Source organism: Erithacus rubecula (assembly GCF_903797595.1).
Source record: "Erithacus rubecula genome assembly, chromosome: 15".
NCBI classification, from domain to species: Eukaryota; Metazoa; Chordata; class Aves; order Passeriformes; family Muscicapidae; genus Erithacus; species Erithacus rubecula.
The window spans coordinates 10,883,870-10,898,268 of NC_136667.1; the positions used below are offsets into that span (position 1 = coordinate 10,883,870).

General features: G+C 45.2%; 1 protein-coding gene across 4 annotated transcripts in view; it reads left to right on the top strand.

Annotated features, from left to right (window-relative positions):
* The window catches only part of GAB3 (GRB2 associated binding protein 3), a 61,599-nt gene that overhangs the window by 31,565 nt on the left and 15,635 nt on the right, over positions 1 to 14,399 (top strand). For 2 of the 4 annotated variants that reach the window (XM_079318600.1, XM_079318601.1), the window contains exon 2: positions 12,198 to 12,501. The exons of 1 other annotated variant lie outside the window; for it this stretch is intronic. In XM_079318600.1, coding sequence (XP_079174726.1) covers positions 12,198 to 12,501 — 304 coding nt within the window. Of the gene's footprint in view, positions 1 to 6,046; positions 6,243 to 12,197; positions 12,502 to 14,399 lie in introns of all 4 variants that reach the window. One more of the 4 variants, XM_079318602.1, reaches the window with a different exon arrangement.

Here is a 14,399-nt window from a genome sequence, read left to right on the forward strand (position 1 = left end):
TAGTTCTGCCTCCTGTCAAGTGTAAAGCAGATACTAATTTAAGAGAGCTTTTAAAGAAGTAAACCCAGGTCTGGAGATGTAACATGGCCTAGAGAATAATAAAAGGTTGAGCATCACAGTTTAGTTGATGAGAATACAGGTGAAAACTACATAACTGCAATCAAAATAGAATTATAAATTCCACAGCATAGCTGGTTTTCTAGTAATGTACTTTGAAATTAACAAATGGGTGTAAAACCAGCTATTGAGCACTTTCAGCCACCTTCAGTGTTGCTGAGGGTCAGCTGAACTTGCTTTAAAGGAAGCATGGGCCACCTAAATATACCCCCTTTAAAAAAACATCAGTACTTGTATATATGCAATGTAAGGACTTCACCCAGCACATTCCACCGTCTGTTTTGGTTTGTGCCTTGCCCACACACTTGGTGTGCTCTTAAATACAATTATAATATTTACTAAGTAAGTCTGACAAATAACTCTCAGTTTATAATTTGGTTTGTTTTCTGTAAATATTCACCAAGGGAATCTGGCCAGTGATGACTGGCTTTGATTGAGCATCTGAATCACACAGCACTGCTTCCAATTGGAGGCTGCAGAGACCTGATTGCTCACACCACATTTCTGGGACAAATACAGACCTTTCCAAACTTCACTTTATTCGTTTGTGTTCTGGTCACATTCTGACAGCTCTCCCAGTGCAGCAGACACTCTCTGCTCCCACAGGAGCCCTGGCAGCCCACTGTGGTACCTGGCTTGCCAGTCTGCCCATGCTGCTCTAGAGCTGGTTGCTTGTGCTGCACAGTGCCTTCCCAGTCCAGGTAAGACTTATGGGGGCAGCCTGCCTTCCCCCTAAGAGGGGTTTTACCATGCCTGAAGTCACTAGCAGATATTTGCTCTTTGGCTGGGAAAAATCAGTTGAGGGCAGCCTGTGTGCCACCCACAAAACCCAGTCTAGACCCATGAAAGGAGAGGTAATCTTCTGATGTGTTTTGTAGAAATGCTCCTCATGAGTCCAGAGGCAGATTTCCTTTATTCAGATAATTTCTTCATATCATATTTCCATTTTTGGGAATCTCTGAATTTCTCAAAGTTTCCTGTTGAGAGGAGGACCTGGCCCCCTCAGAGCAAATGGGAGCTTTGCCATTTACATCAGTGGAGTTTAAATGTCACTGCAAAGGCCGGGTGGTTCCCACGGGACTGATTTCAAGCCAATGCATAGATCCCAGGGGAGATGTCTGAGTCTGTATACCTTGGAGCATGCAATTAAATCATGCCCCCCTCCACATGCCTAAAACCAGAGCTCATCTGGATACTATATAGCTGCTGTTGTGAGATTGGACCAGTTCCTATTTCTCTTTCTATCTTTGTCCATATGTGCGGAAAGGTTGATACTTATTTTCAACAAAAGTGACCTGTTCTCTATGGCAAATCTTCCCACACATGTGCGCCTCCTCCCTGTTTTTCTGCCTGCCTCCCGCACACTTCCTTTCTCCAGACAATTTCAGGAGTGAAATGAAGTGCAAAGGTCAAACTCTTTGCAGCATGTAGCCATGAAGTCAATAAGGATGTAAAAAGGAACAGCCCAGATTTGGCCCAAAGGGGATGTGGAGGATACAGCTCTTTACTCCATGTGCACCCAGATCGTCTGAGCAGGACACTGGACACGGGGGCATTTCTTGAAACTCATTGTTATGATCAGGCAAAAGTGCTACAGCCTAAACATTTGCAGTTTTTATTCTGCTCCTGCCAGCTACTCTGCTTTTCTTCATTAGGTCTGACAGAGTGTTGTTGAACACCTTTTTTTTTAAAAAAAAAGTTGGTGGTGTGGTCCCCTACTAAAAGAGTCACTTTGCCCAATTTCCTGTTTATGCTGGAGCTGCAGCATCATGTGAGCACAGACAGTTGTAGATAGGCTGGTGACTGTTGCTGACCTCACACCACATGTTTAGTTAACTAGGTGAAACAGCAAAATTTTCTCTGTTTGTGTAAAGAATACTGAGAAAACTGTGAGTTCCAAGTAAAACAGAGGGAGAGGGACTCCCGATAGCCTGAGGCAGGGTGCAATCTCCAGGCAGTTTTTTCTAGTCTTTAACTGCTTTGCACATCTGTATTCACATTGTGTTTGCAAGTGACAAGAAAGGGGATTAGCCCCTACTCCTTTCCTTAGCAAAGCAGGTTTGGAGTCCTTCCATAAAAGCTATTAGTTTAGCAAATTTGCTCAAAATTTGTCCAAACTTCAGTCCCTTTGGTATATTCATTTTCCTATACTTGTTTCCAAAAATGACTGAAGACTCCTGTGACTTAGCTAGATTCAGTTATTCAGCAGATGCTTATATCCAGAATTTGCATTTCAGAACTGCTGTTTCTTAAACAACCTGGGAACAACCTATTCTTCATTAAGATCTCAAAGATCTATGCAGAGTCTTCTAAAAATTATTTAATACTGTGCAAGGCCATTTGAATAAAGCCATTCTAAGAAATCAAAATTTACCTCTGTTCAAGATTATGTCTTATTACTGAAGTTAGTATTAAAGTATTGTGAACAAGTCAGGGGGATCTTAAAAGTTTTACACAAGTACTTTTTATGTAAAAGCAGGAATTCCTATCAGGCAACTTAAAGCTTCAGCAGCATTTTTTTTCCATTACAGAAAACAAAGTTAATGGTTAAATCCAGGAAGACCTGTGTCAGTGTATTAAGTTCCTCCTTTCTCTCTGTTTTCAACTTATTTCTGTAAAAAGCCCAGTCCTGCATCCTGAGAAATACAAATTTTGGTTTTTAACTGACCAGAGATGTGTCACCAAGCCAGACCAGCAATTCTCTGTCCATCAACCTCTGCCACCTTATGCAGCTAAAAAACAGCTTCAGATGCAGAAGTGTAACTGCAGATTGGCTGAAGCCAAACACACAGATGGGAGTGCATCCCTGTGGGTGTGTGCAGAAGCAGCCTGATTATCAGGAACACAGTATAACTTCAGAGGCAGGTGTATCCTGTGACAGATGAACAAATCACAACATATGGAGGCTGCAACCATGATGCACCAGTTGTCAAGTGCTTTAGGATTCAAAGGTGAAAAAAAGCACTCCAGAAACTTAAACTGCATTCAGGATGATAACAATGTCATTTTAAATGCTACATATAAACATGCTGTGAGGAAATATGGAACTAAAACTCTTGGCTAGAGGGTCAGGCTGTAAACATCCTCATGTAAAGAGTCCTGCCTGTAAGTCTTCACTGTCAGGGAGCTTGAATGCTTGCAAAATTGTAGCAGCAGTTAGAAGGTGTTTGAGGGACAGCTTAAAGGAATTACTTTTTCACAGTGCCTGCACATGGGAAGGAAAATTGTCCTGGAGGAGTGGAGGGCTCTGGGTGGGAGGAGGTCCTTGAAAGGCAATAATCACTGCAGCGCTGTCTTCTGGTGCTGGGAACCCTGCTCTGAGCTGTGACCTATTTTACATCCCCACTAAAAGTGAAAAAGGAAGCCAAAATGAAACAGAAGATAGGAGAATGCTCAAGAGTGTGCTCATGATGTGAGTCAAGTCCAACCCCAATATATTGATATCCCCTGCCTGGTGTCACAGCTGCAGCATGCAGGGATACAGGTGGGACAGGGTCCACCTGCCTGCCCAGGCAAGGTCAGCTGGCCAAAATCAGCTTCCCTCCACCCAGGGCTTGTGTTCACCCGTTGCAGCATCCTCTTGATGAGAGCTGGAGGTGCATTAGAAGTGCTGGCAGCCCAGATGGAAGGTGGCCATCCTGAGGCCAAGGGTGTTGCCAGATCTGTGGAAAAATCACACCACAGCTGGCTTGCTTTTCCTTAGCCTGATTTTACATCAATTCTCCAGATCACTTTGGGCACAGCTTTACATTGATGCTGAGTAACAAAAATTCCTGTTGTTTCCTGAAAGTGAGTGAGATCTTTACCATCTTGTTAGTCCCAATGAAAAACAGCCAAGTGCAGCTGGGGAGTTACTTCGTTTTTTATTAATACCAACTGTGTCTTTTCCTGGTGCCCCACAGCTGTTTTCAGGTTTGTTGGCTGGCCCTGGTCCCCTGGTGATTCTGACAAATCCATCTCAGCCACAAGCCTCTCCCTGGGAGGTGCAGCCCTTGGGGAACAGCTGGGCTTCTGTCCTGGGGTGGCAGCACTCATTTAGTATTGATTGATCCTTATACTTTCTGTAAATGAGCTCAAAGTGGCTTGCACATATTTGCAGGACAGCTGCTCACAAGGGAAGCTCCAAGCTTTCAACACCACTGCTGTCAAAATAGGAGGAAGATTAGAGGTGGGATGCTCTGCACTGGCAGTGGGGGAGGGCAGATCATTGACTCCATGCTTGTTGTAGGATGTCACTGTTAAAGAAATACACTGAAAATGGATTGCCACCCTGCCACCACATCTCGGGTGTTTTGCTGCTGCATGTTTCACAGGCAAGGTTTTATCAGCCAAAGCCATCTCCATAGCCTGGGGACAGTGGTGAGCAGTGAGGTCTGTCAAGCATTGGGTGACAGTAAGGTCCTGCCTGCCCTACAGACCTCAGGACAGGACCCTGTGAAGCCATTTGACATATTGCAGCCGCCTGGGTGAGGTGGAGCTGTGGTGGTTTTCTGCTGTGGCAGTGTTTGGTATAGCTGGGATCAGTCAGTGAGCTTTTCCCCACAGCAAGATCTTGTGGGATAAGATACTCCATCAGCATCTTCCCCTGCAAACTCTAGGGACCCATCTGGGAAGCAAGACCACAGCACACACATTTCTTCTCTGTGGGAGAGCCCCATGACACTCACCTACCAGGAACCATGGAGAAAGTGAGTAGGGCACAGCACTGCTGCTCCCCTTCAGCCAGCAGGGTCCTGTGAGCAATTCCTACCTGCATGAGGAGCAAAGGGATGCTGTACCACCTTGCCAGTGTCCTCAAGGAAAACCTCTCATCAAAATGACTATGAGGAGCACAGATTTTTATTGCTCTTAGTAAAGGACAGGGCACATGAGTGAAATGATATTTCTTCATCCAAAGGTCTTCCTTCTCCCTCTGCAAAATGAAGTGAATTCATTATTGATTTTACCATCAGAACTTGTTTTCTTATATTATGCAAGTATTTAAAGAACTTAAAATTCTCAAATTTTTGGGTCTCTATGTCTTTGACCTTCCATGCCCAAACAAATCCATTAGAGTAACAAGTAATCTTCATGTTTATTCGATATCAGTGACTCACTCAGATGCAAATGTTTGTTTATGTAAAGCACCATAAATATTATGGATTAGGATGTCCAGCAGGCAATGGGAATATGTGTTCGTTAGCAGGCAGCACATGACTGGGAGACTTTACTTTTTAAAAACGTGTGCCATCTTTTCTTCACAAACCACAGATTTCTTCATGTAAAGAAAGAGTAAAAAGGACACCTCTCTGCTTCTACAAGATGTCCTCTAATGTGCTTTATGACAAAGATCTCATTGCACTTAAAGTGCAGGAAATTTTCTGACTGGTTCTTTTAATCAATTAACTTATCTATATCACCTTGAAAGGAAGAAGGTATTTCCCCTTGCACTATGCATCCTTCACATCTCCTCTGAGGGCTCATGCTGACTTTCTTGAAACAAGGTTAGTTTAGAGTCATTCTGAAACTACCATGGTCAGAATGTAGCAGATGGAAATCCATTGTTAGGCTGTAGCCTGTTCTGAACTTGTGGTATCATAACCCTTTGCACAGGATGAGCCAGACCATTTGTGCCAGTCTCTGTGGAAAGTGGTTTCATATAGAAACACTAGTTAGCTCAGAGCTTTTTCCCACCAGAGCTGAGCCCAGCCTTGAGAAAGCAGAGGTGAAGTGGGCAAGAACAGGCAGGGAAAGGGACTGAATACCTTTCCAGCACAATCAAGAATGTCCCTCAACTTCCAGGCACCCAAGCAAAGGGAGAAAAATTACTGCAAAAATATTTTATTCTATTCTCTAGATTAAATAGAAGTACTTGCCTGTGGAGGCAGAGGAAGGGCCTAAGGGAGGAGTATCCCTCTCTGAAATTGATTTATCAATTTTTCTTTCCCAGTCATAAACCATGAGTTTCAGCCTCTCACTGCTGAAGACATTTGCAAGAGCTGAGTGGAAAATAAGGGAGACAAAATCCAAGAGAAGCATTAAACCAGTAATCAGTGATCTCATCGGCTCTCAGAGTGCTCCACAGGGACAGACTGGAAGGGACAAGCATGCAGCCTCATCAGGGAGAGATTAATTATGGAGAGCTGGTAGCTGCTGCAGACCAACAGGCACAACTGAAACAGCAAAACCATAACTTCAATTGAGGGACAGGCTGGGTGGTTTAAGACCACTTTTTCATCTGATTTCTGTGAGTAAATCAAGTGCTATAACCGAGCACTGCAGGCTGCCAAGGTGTGCAATGGTCTGGCAGTCTGAGGAGCATGTGCTGCATGGTAGTGGCCCTTTGCTCTGGAAAGAGTGGCATGAAGAGCTCCCAACAATGTCCTTTTTGAACATGAGGAGGTTGTTTGCTGGGAGCTGGCCCTGGTTCCTTGCCAGTGCCCAGATACCTCTTGCAGGGATTGTGCTCTGCAGCCCCAACACCTCCTACTCTGTGCAAGCAGGGAACCTCTGTTAACATACATGGTCTTAGTGGGCTTAGAATCAGCTACTTAAAAACCTGACTACATATGAATTTCAACTTCCTCTTTTGGGCTTTTTATAGGAAATGCTATGAAGTTCTGCTTAACTTCTTTTTTCCACAGGAATATGTTTAAAAACTGTTCTTTAAAAAAGACAAGCTGTGAAAACTTGTCTCTAGTGCTGGCACTCCTCTGGAACTACCATCCTGCAGCTCTGCTAGTTCTCTTGCCCCAGGGGTGGTGACTTAAGTTGTGGGCCCACAGTGAATGGCAGGAGGAGTGCAGCACACTGAAGCTCCCAGCCCTCAAACAGCTGTGGGAGAGAAGCCAAGCCAAAGCCTTCGATGGTGGGATTTGCTGCTTTCTCCTCTACAAAGGATTTTGTGGGATGAGAACAATTCCAAATAGTCAAGCTTTTTGCAGTGATCCCTATCAGTGAGCTCTCAAACTTCTCTTTGAGTGCTAGAGCCCCTGCAGCAGGCTGGGGACCAGCACATGTCCTGTGCCATGAGCATAGCTGCAAGGCCACCAGGCAGGCAACAAACCAGCACACAGCCACCCTTCCTTCTGCTTCACCCTGCCATCTCCTTTGCTGCATTCTGTAAAATGAAGATTATCCTCATGGGGGAGTTGTAAGCATTAATATAGCTGGTCAAGAATTTCACATTTGTTGGTTTGTTGGTGGTTCTGTGTTTGGTTGTTAAAATCAGGAAAAAAATCAAAACCCACAGGGCAAATTATATTTCAGGCCAATTTACCTCACTGAGCTTGTATGTCCTCTAATAAATTATTTAGATCTCAAATGGTGAATATATTGTACAAACAAATGAGAACATGGTCCTCAGGCAGAAGGTAAGTGATTAAGGCCCTTAGCTAAACCTTTCCAGCTTTCACTCTGCCTTGTTCACTAGCCAGCTGTTTTTCAGCTCAGAATAGGTTTGCTCGAGGCTTGTTTTGTCTGACAGTGCTGAAGTAGATCAAATGCTCACATGTAAGAGCAGCCCTCTAAACCCCACACCACTCACTCAGCAGAAGCAGAGACGTCAGATTGTGGAAGGAGCAACCTCTTTCTTAGAAACCCTACTGAAATAGAAACAGAGCTGTTCCTCTTTCTTTCAGATGTGACTCTGGAATTCCCAGAGTCAAAAATTCAGGAGTGAGACAAAAACACTGATAGCATGTGTTACACAAAGGAATGTGCTGTCAGCCAACCAATGCTGGTGCAAATTCTTTCTTTCTTTTGGCATCGAACTGTTTCACTTATGAAGGGCAGATGAAAATTGTTCTAGATTGATATTGGCTCTTGTCTGATGGTAGTTGTGTTTCTCTGATACAGCCTTCTCTCTAGTGCCCACAAAGCTTTGGAGGACATGTAAACTTCTAATCATCCTATCACTCCTTCATCAAGAAAATAATAATTTCAGAAGGCCCCAAAATAAATACAATAGTTTGGATGCAATAGCCTGGATGCATAGAACCTTTCCATAGTGTGATTGAGGAGCCTAAGCTGAATGCCAGGAAGTATGTACTTCATCTCAGCCATTGGAGTGGTCATTCACCCTTAAATTGATCCACATTCTCTTGTAAATTTGGCACCATCTACTGCTGTAGACTAAATATTGGCAGATATTATTGGCTCTGACCAGCTGAAATAAATCTCTCCTCACCACAGCCCAGCCACTCTGGATTGCTGTCTCCTTGAGTGTCCCTGCTGGCCTCAAGCCACTGCAGGGGCTCACAGGGGCTCTCTTAGCCTGTTACCAGCACCTTCAGCAGACACAGGGACAGTCCTATATCAGGAAAAGGAGGAGGCAGTCTTGTGATCGGTAAATGGCAAAAAGGAACCTACCGAGGATGAACAGCTGTGTATAACCCACCATGCTCTGCTGTGGGGTTGGGGTGGGCACTGCAGAGAGGCACTAGTCCCTGCCCTGTGGATGGGGACTATGAGGGGCCAAGCACCCTCTGCACCAGGGTGTATGAGCTGCTGAGCCCCTGAGAGATAACAGCTGCTGCTGGTTACTCATCTGACCAGGGTTTGTCACTGCTGGGCTTTCATCCCCTTCCTCTGGGGAAAGGAGGTGTACAGCAGATTGCAGGCAAATACCAGGAAAATGAGGAGAGGGTATTTGACTCAGAGATAAGAGATTCCTGCTGAAAGGTGTGCCAGAACCAAAACCCCTGCTTTGCCTATGCCATGGAACAGAGCAAGTCCTGTGTATTGGCAACTGCAAACCTGTTTCAGTCCACTTGCAGGCACACTGCAAGTATCTTAAAAATCCTGTGCACTGTCACTCAGCACTGTAGCATAAGAAAAAGGGTTTTGGAGCCAACATTTTGTGGGTAAAGGCACATATAGGGGAAAGTTTCAGACTGGAAATTAGTCTGGGGAGACAGTGATGGGACTGGATATCTTAAATGTGCAAAAGATGATCCTTCAACCCCACCCACACAGGTAACTGTGACATGTCAGCAGCTGGTGCCACATTTTCCTTAGAAAGTGGAGGAGAGAAAAAGGAGCCCAGAGAGCTGAAGTGTGTACAGATGCAGTTTGATGGTACAATGAAGCTGATGTTAAGAGCAAGCACCCAGGGAAGAGGTGGTCCCATCTCCTCCCACCCTCCCTGGTGCTGGTCTGCCTGTGTCCAGCCAAGACTGGGTGCAGGGGCACTGGGTTGGCTCCCATTGATTCCCCATTTCCCAGTGTTGGATGAGGCAGTGTCTGCTGGTTTTGCCCCCTCAAATGACTGGTGTTAGGCATAGAACATCCCTGGCACAAGGCAACAGGTGAGCTCACCAGGCAGACTCCCTGTCACCCCATTCCACTGCCACTCTGCCATGGCACCTGATTTCAAGAGGGCTTGAGTACTTAATTATCTAGGAAGATCTGAGTGTGCAAATGTTGATTCACCTGCACTGCTGGGTCAGGCTGCTGTCCCTCAGTGCCTCTGCCTCCCCTGTAATCCAGACTCAGCAATGGATTGGCAGCACAGGCAGGTATTCACTTTGGTCCCTGCAGCTCCATGAGGCTGAGAGCACATTAATATTTGGGGCACTCCACAGTGGCAGCCAAGGCTGTTGACTTGTTTGAGCTCATGATATCACTAAAGGGCAGTTCCTCTGTCTCATTTCACCCCCTCCCCTTTTCTGCATGTTTTTGTAGTGTCTATGTAACCCCAACAAGAAAAATCTACTTGTTTTTCAGCTGGCCAAGGGCAGCCTGGCTGCATGGCCCCACCACGGGCCTGGGGGAGGTGCTGAGGCCACCCTGAAGGAGATGGAGCTGGGGCCCACCCTTCCTAGGGGTAGTGCAGATTTGGGCAGCTATCTGGCATTGTTTCCCCTCAGCCTTGTTCTCACGGCTGCTCAGCTATGATAGCCAATGTTTACTCTCAAAGACTCAGCCCTGCTCTCCTCTCCCACCATGAGCCACTCTGGCTGGGCACCTCTTCTTCTCCAGTCTTGCAGCGCCAGCCCGAAGATAAATCTGATCAAATTCTGCATCCACAGGGAAACAGGTTAGCAGGCAGCTTCTCAGAGACAGACCCAAACCAGCAGAGCCATAGCCCCTCACAACACACAGCCAGCCTTTGCCTCCTGAATGTACACACCATGGCTTTTCCACAAAGCACAGCAGCAGTTTTCTCTCACCAGCTGCCCAGGTTGTGTTAAACACAACCTACACACTCCTTTAGAATCATGAAAATCAAAATGCTTGGATATGAAATCAGGTACTGACTGGGCTGTCCTGCCTCAGGATGTTGTAGCAACCATGAGCAGGTAGCCCTGAGCTTCCACTTTTCCCCAGCTGGCAGCTAGGGTAGGCAGGCAATTGCTCTCCCATCCCCTCCCTCCTCAGCTTGTTGATGCAAGTGATTTCTATCTTATTTCCATCAGCAAGAGCCAGGTGTATTTAAGCTTCAAGGTTGGTGGCTTTGAGGGGAAAGGGAAAGGTTTTGTAGTAAAGTTGGTGAGGATGTCACCTTACTGCCTTAGTAGCCTGCTTCTCTGGGAGGTGAAGTAGCAGCTCTTGTCTCATGCCTTCTGAAACATTTCTCTTTGGTTGTTTAGGGGTGAGGGTGTGTTAGGAGATGGGACCTTTCTGTCCTGATTTGTCTGTGGGAAGTACATTGAGCCTGAGTGGGACTTGGGTTGCAGGTGACAGAGGTTTGGGTTCTTTTTGGTACTACACATGAGATACCTGCTGGTCTGTGTTCCAGTGCTGTATCTGGCAAGTCTAAAAGTTCCTTCTCCATTAAACATTTTTCTTTTATTTCTGTTTCCTGTGTATGTTTCTCCTTTTCCCTGCCTTCCACAAAATTATGCTTGTCTAAGATGTGTCAGTAATCTGTTATCTCTAGCTACTTCCAACAGAGAACAAATCTAATAGGTCAAGCTGCAACAAGACTTAGTTTTCTTTGTGCAGTACACTTTGCACCTCATCTCTGCTTCCTGTTTATTCCTGATGTAATGCCCCAGTCTGTAAGCCCCTCCTGTAAACAGGCTTGCTCAGCCTTGAGAGACCTTTTTCCATTATATTTTGTTCTCTGTATGTGAAGAATAATTTGCTTTCAAAATGGGCTGAGGTACTACCAGACTGAAGAAATTTATTTCTTAGATAAATTTTTGGGTGAATTTTGACAGACTGCGAAAAGCTGGCTGCACTGCACTGCACTGCACTGCAAAAAAAAAAAAAAAAAAACACAAAACCTTTTTCCTGACATAATGATTGTTGATATTTTTTTATTGCTCATTTTTAGCCTGTGGGAACTCAGGATCAGCAAAATCTATAGTACCTAGATTATCTTAAACTGTGCCAGTAAGGACTCTTACATCTTATTGACAACAGCCTGCACTCAGTCATTTTGTCTTAAAATTGAATGGTTGCCTGTTTTCAAACTGACAGATCTGCTCTTTGCAAAATAAGTATGCCTTTTACCTCAAGCAAAAGCTACCACCCAGATTTACATCATTGTGACAAAGTCCTCTTGCAAAGGGCTCTTGGGTAAGATTCAGGTTGGAGGGTTGCAATAATGGTTGTTCAGATGTTTCTTTCAATTCATTTAACTCAAATGAAGGTAGGTAAAGCAGCCAGTGTCTGTGCAGTTGTTAGAGGTCTCTGGACAGTATGTGAGCTCCTGCACCTTTCTCAGGTTTCCACTGGAGCTGAGGCAGCTGCAGCCTTAGCTTTGGCTGCTCCCTGACCTGGCTGGTTCGGCCATGACGTATCCAACAGTTTTTATGGAGTTTGGCAAGGGTGAAGGTTCTACTGTCTTATTTTGGCTTTTCTCTGTGGGACAGAGATCAGGAGGTTTAATTTGGACATTAAGAAAAATTTCTTCACTGAAAAGCATTGGAACAGGCTGCCCAGGGAATTGGCGGACTCACCATCCCTGGAATTCTTGAAAAAACATGCAGATGTGGTGTTTAGGGACATGGTTTAGTGATGGGCTTGGCAGTGCTGGGCTGATGACTGGATTCAATGAGATGAGGGGTCTTTTCAAACCCTGGTGGTCCCGTGTGTGGGCTGGCTGCAGTGGTAGGGGGTGGCACTGAAGGCTGTGTTTGTGCCCCTTGCAGGCCTGGCGGAAGCGCTGGTTCGTGCTGCGCAGGGGCCGCATGAGTGGGAATCCGGACGTGCTGGAATACTACAGGAACAACCACTCCAAAAAGCCCATCCGCATCATAGACCTCAATGAATGCCAAGTGCTGAAGCACTCGGGGCCCAACTTCATCAAGAAGGAATTTCAGAACAACTTCGTGTTCATTGTGAGAACCACCTACCGCACCTTCTACCTGGTAGCCAAGACTGAGGAGGAGATGCAGATCTGGGTGCACAATATCAGCCAGATCTGTAACTTTGGACATCTAGAAGATGGCACAGGTAGGATCATGCTCATCTTGGAGGCTGGGAGAATGCCATGGGGTGACAGGAGTCATGAACCTTGCTGTCAGGCTGGGCTGGGCAGGTGGAAGAGGCCTGTAGTTCTTTGTCCTGGTTTGAAAGGCAGGTGTCTGCTAAGAAAGGCAGGAGGCAAGCATTTCTCTTTGAAATGGAGAATGTAAACTCCCTCCCTCTAAATTATTATAATTTTGAAATTAAGGGGCTCTTAGGCAAAGATATGGGAAATAGGAATAACAGTTCTTTACTCGTAAAATTAAAACAGAAATACAGTATTACAAAGAACAAACCCAAAACACTGACAGAGCCAGAATACAACCTGATACCCCATCAGTCAGGATGTTGGTAGCAGTCCAATAAAATTGTGGCTGCAGTGCTCCAGCAGTGGCAGATGTGGTTCTTTTGAAGCAGTGGCCCTGTAGAAGGGTGCAGTTTTCCTCTGAAGGTCCAGTGATGATGTGGAAAGGTCCAGTTTTCCTCTGGAATACAGTGGAGAAAGGCTGCTTTTGTGTTCCAAATCTCAGGTTTTTTATTTAGGTAGGACAAAACCTACCTCCCCCTGGCTGGAGCATCTCCCAATGGGATGATTTAATTTTATCAGTCATACAATGAGACTCAATGGCCCATTAACAGAAGATATCTTCCTGGAGGAAGGATGGGTTGTGGAAAAGCTGCCCCAGCTGGTTTTAACAGATTGCCCACTAGCAGAGGACATCTGCCATGGAGATGAGGATCACTGCCCCACCTGGTTTCAACAGATGGTGATAGAATACATACTTTTGATCATATCCTGTATTATAACCTAAGACATTCCTGTATTCTTCCTGGTTGGATATACTCGACTGTTTGGTCTCCATTTGATGAAGCAATTCCTGCTTGAGGAAACAGCAGGTCCTTAATAATAAAAGGTGCTGTTTATGTGAAAAGCTGACTATTCTCTTCTGGGGCCATTTACTTCATTACATGTCCTGTATTTATTTAGTTAAACTTAATGTAAGACACCTGCTCCAGGAAAACATCCTGCACAGCTCCCATTTTCTCAGGCTTTGTAGGATGTGGAATGTGTACAGACTTGGGTGTATATGTGTGTACATAAATCAATGACAGAAATAAAAAGCTGCCTTAGTCTGTTAATAAGAGAAAATTAAGAAAAGGCAGAGGATAGGAGTGTTACAAGTGTGTGTATAGACTTGAGATGGTCCTGCCACTGAAGCATAAAGGCAGCTTTTTTGCCAGGCCCTACACCTGTATATACTCCTCAGAGTGAATTTCTTGAAAATCTGCCAAGAATTAACCACTCCAAGATGGATGTAGCTAGTAATTAAAGTGGGGACCTGTACCATCATTAACTTACCTTTTAAATGAGACAATCGGGCCCAGATAACAGCAATCTGTCTTTCCCTTGACAATTCCAAGGGGCAGATACAGCAGCAATTTGAGCATTTCAGAGGAAGTGAGTCAGAACGAAGCCTTTCAATGTGATAAAAGGCAGTGCAAGAGTAGAAAAGGGGGGCCATGGAGGGACACGAGCCCTAGAGCAGTAATGTGTTTTGGGGCATTGTAGTGTGGCCAGGCAGTTTATCCTTCCACTGTCTTTGTGCTGCTGCACACAGAGTGCTGCTGGTGTCTGCAAGTGTTGCATGGCTACACCATTACCAAGCAACTTGATAGGAAACAAAAGGCTATGGGAAAGGTTTTATTTTAATCTATCACTGTTCCTGGCATTGCTTAGCTGCTTTTGAGTAGTGCCTTCTGAGGGAAATGGGAGTGGTAAGAACACTGTAGTGGTCCTGTTACAAATGTGATGTCTGTTATTTTCCCATTCTCTTCAGAAACTACCATAAAAACTTGCTGACAGATTGTGTCAGTAGAAGCTGCCC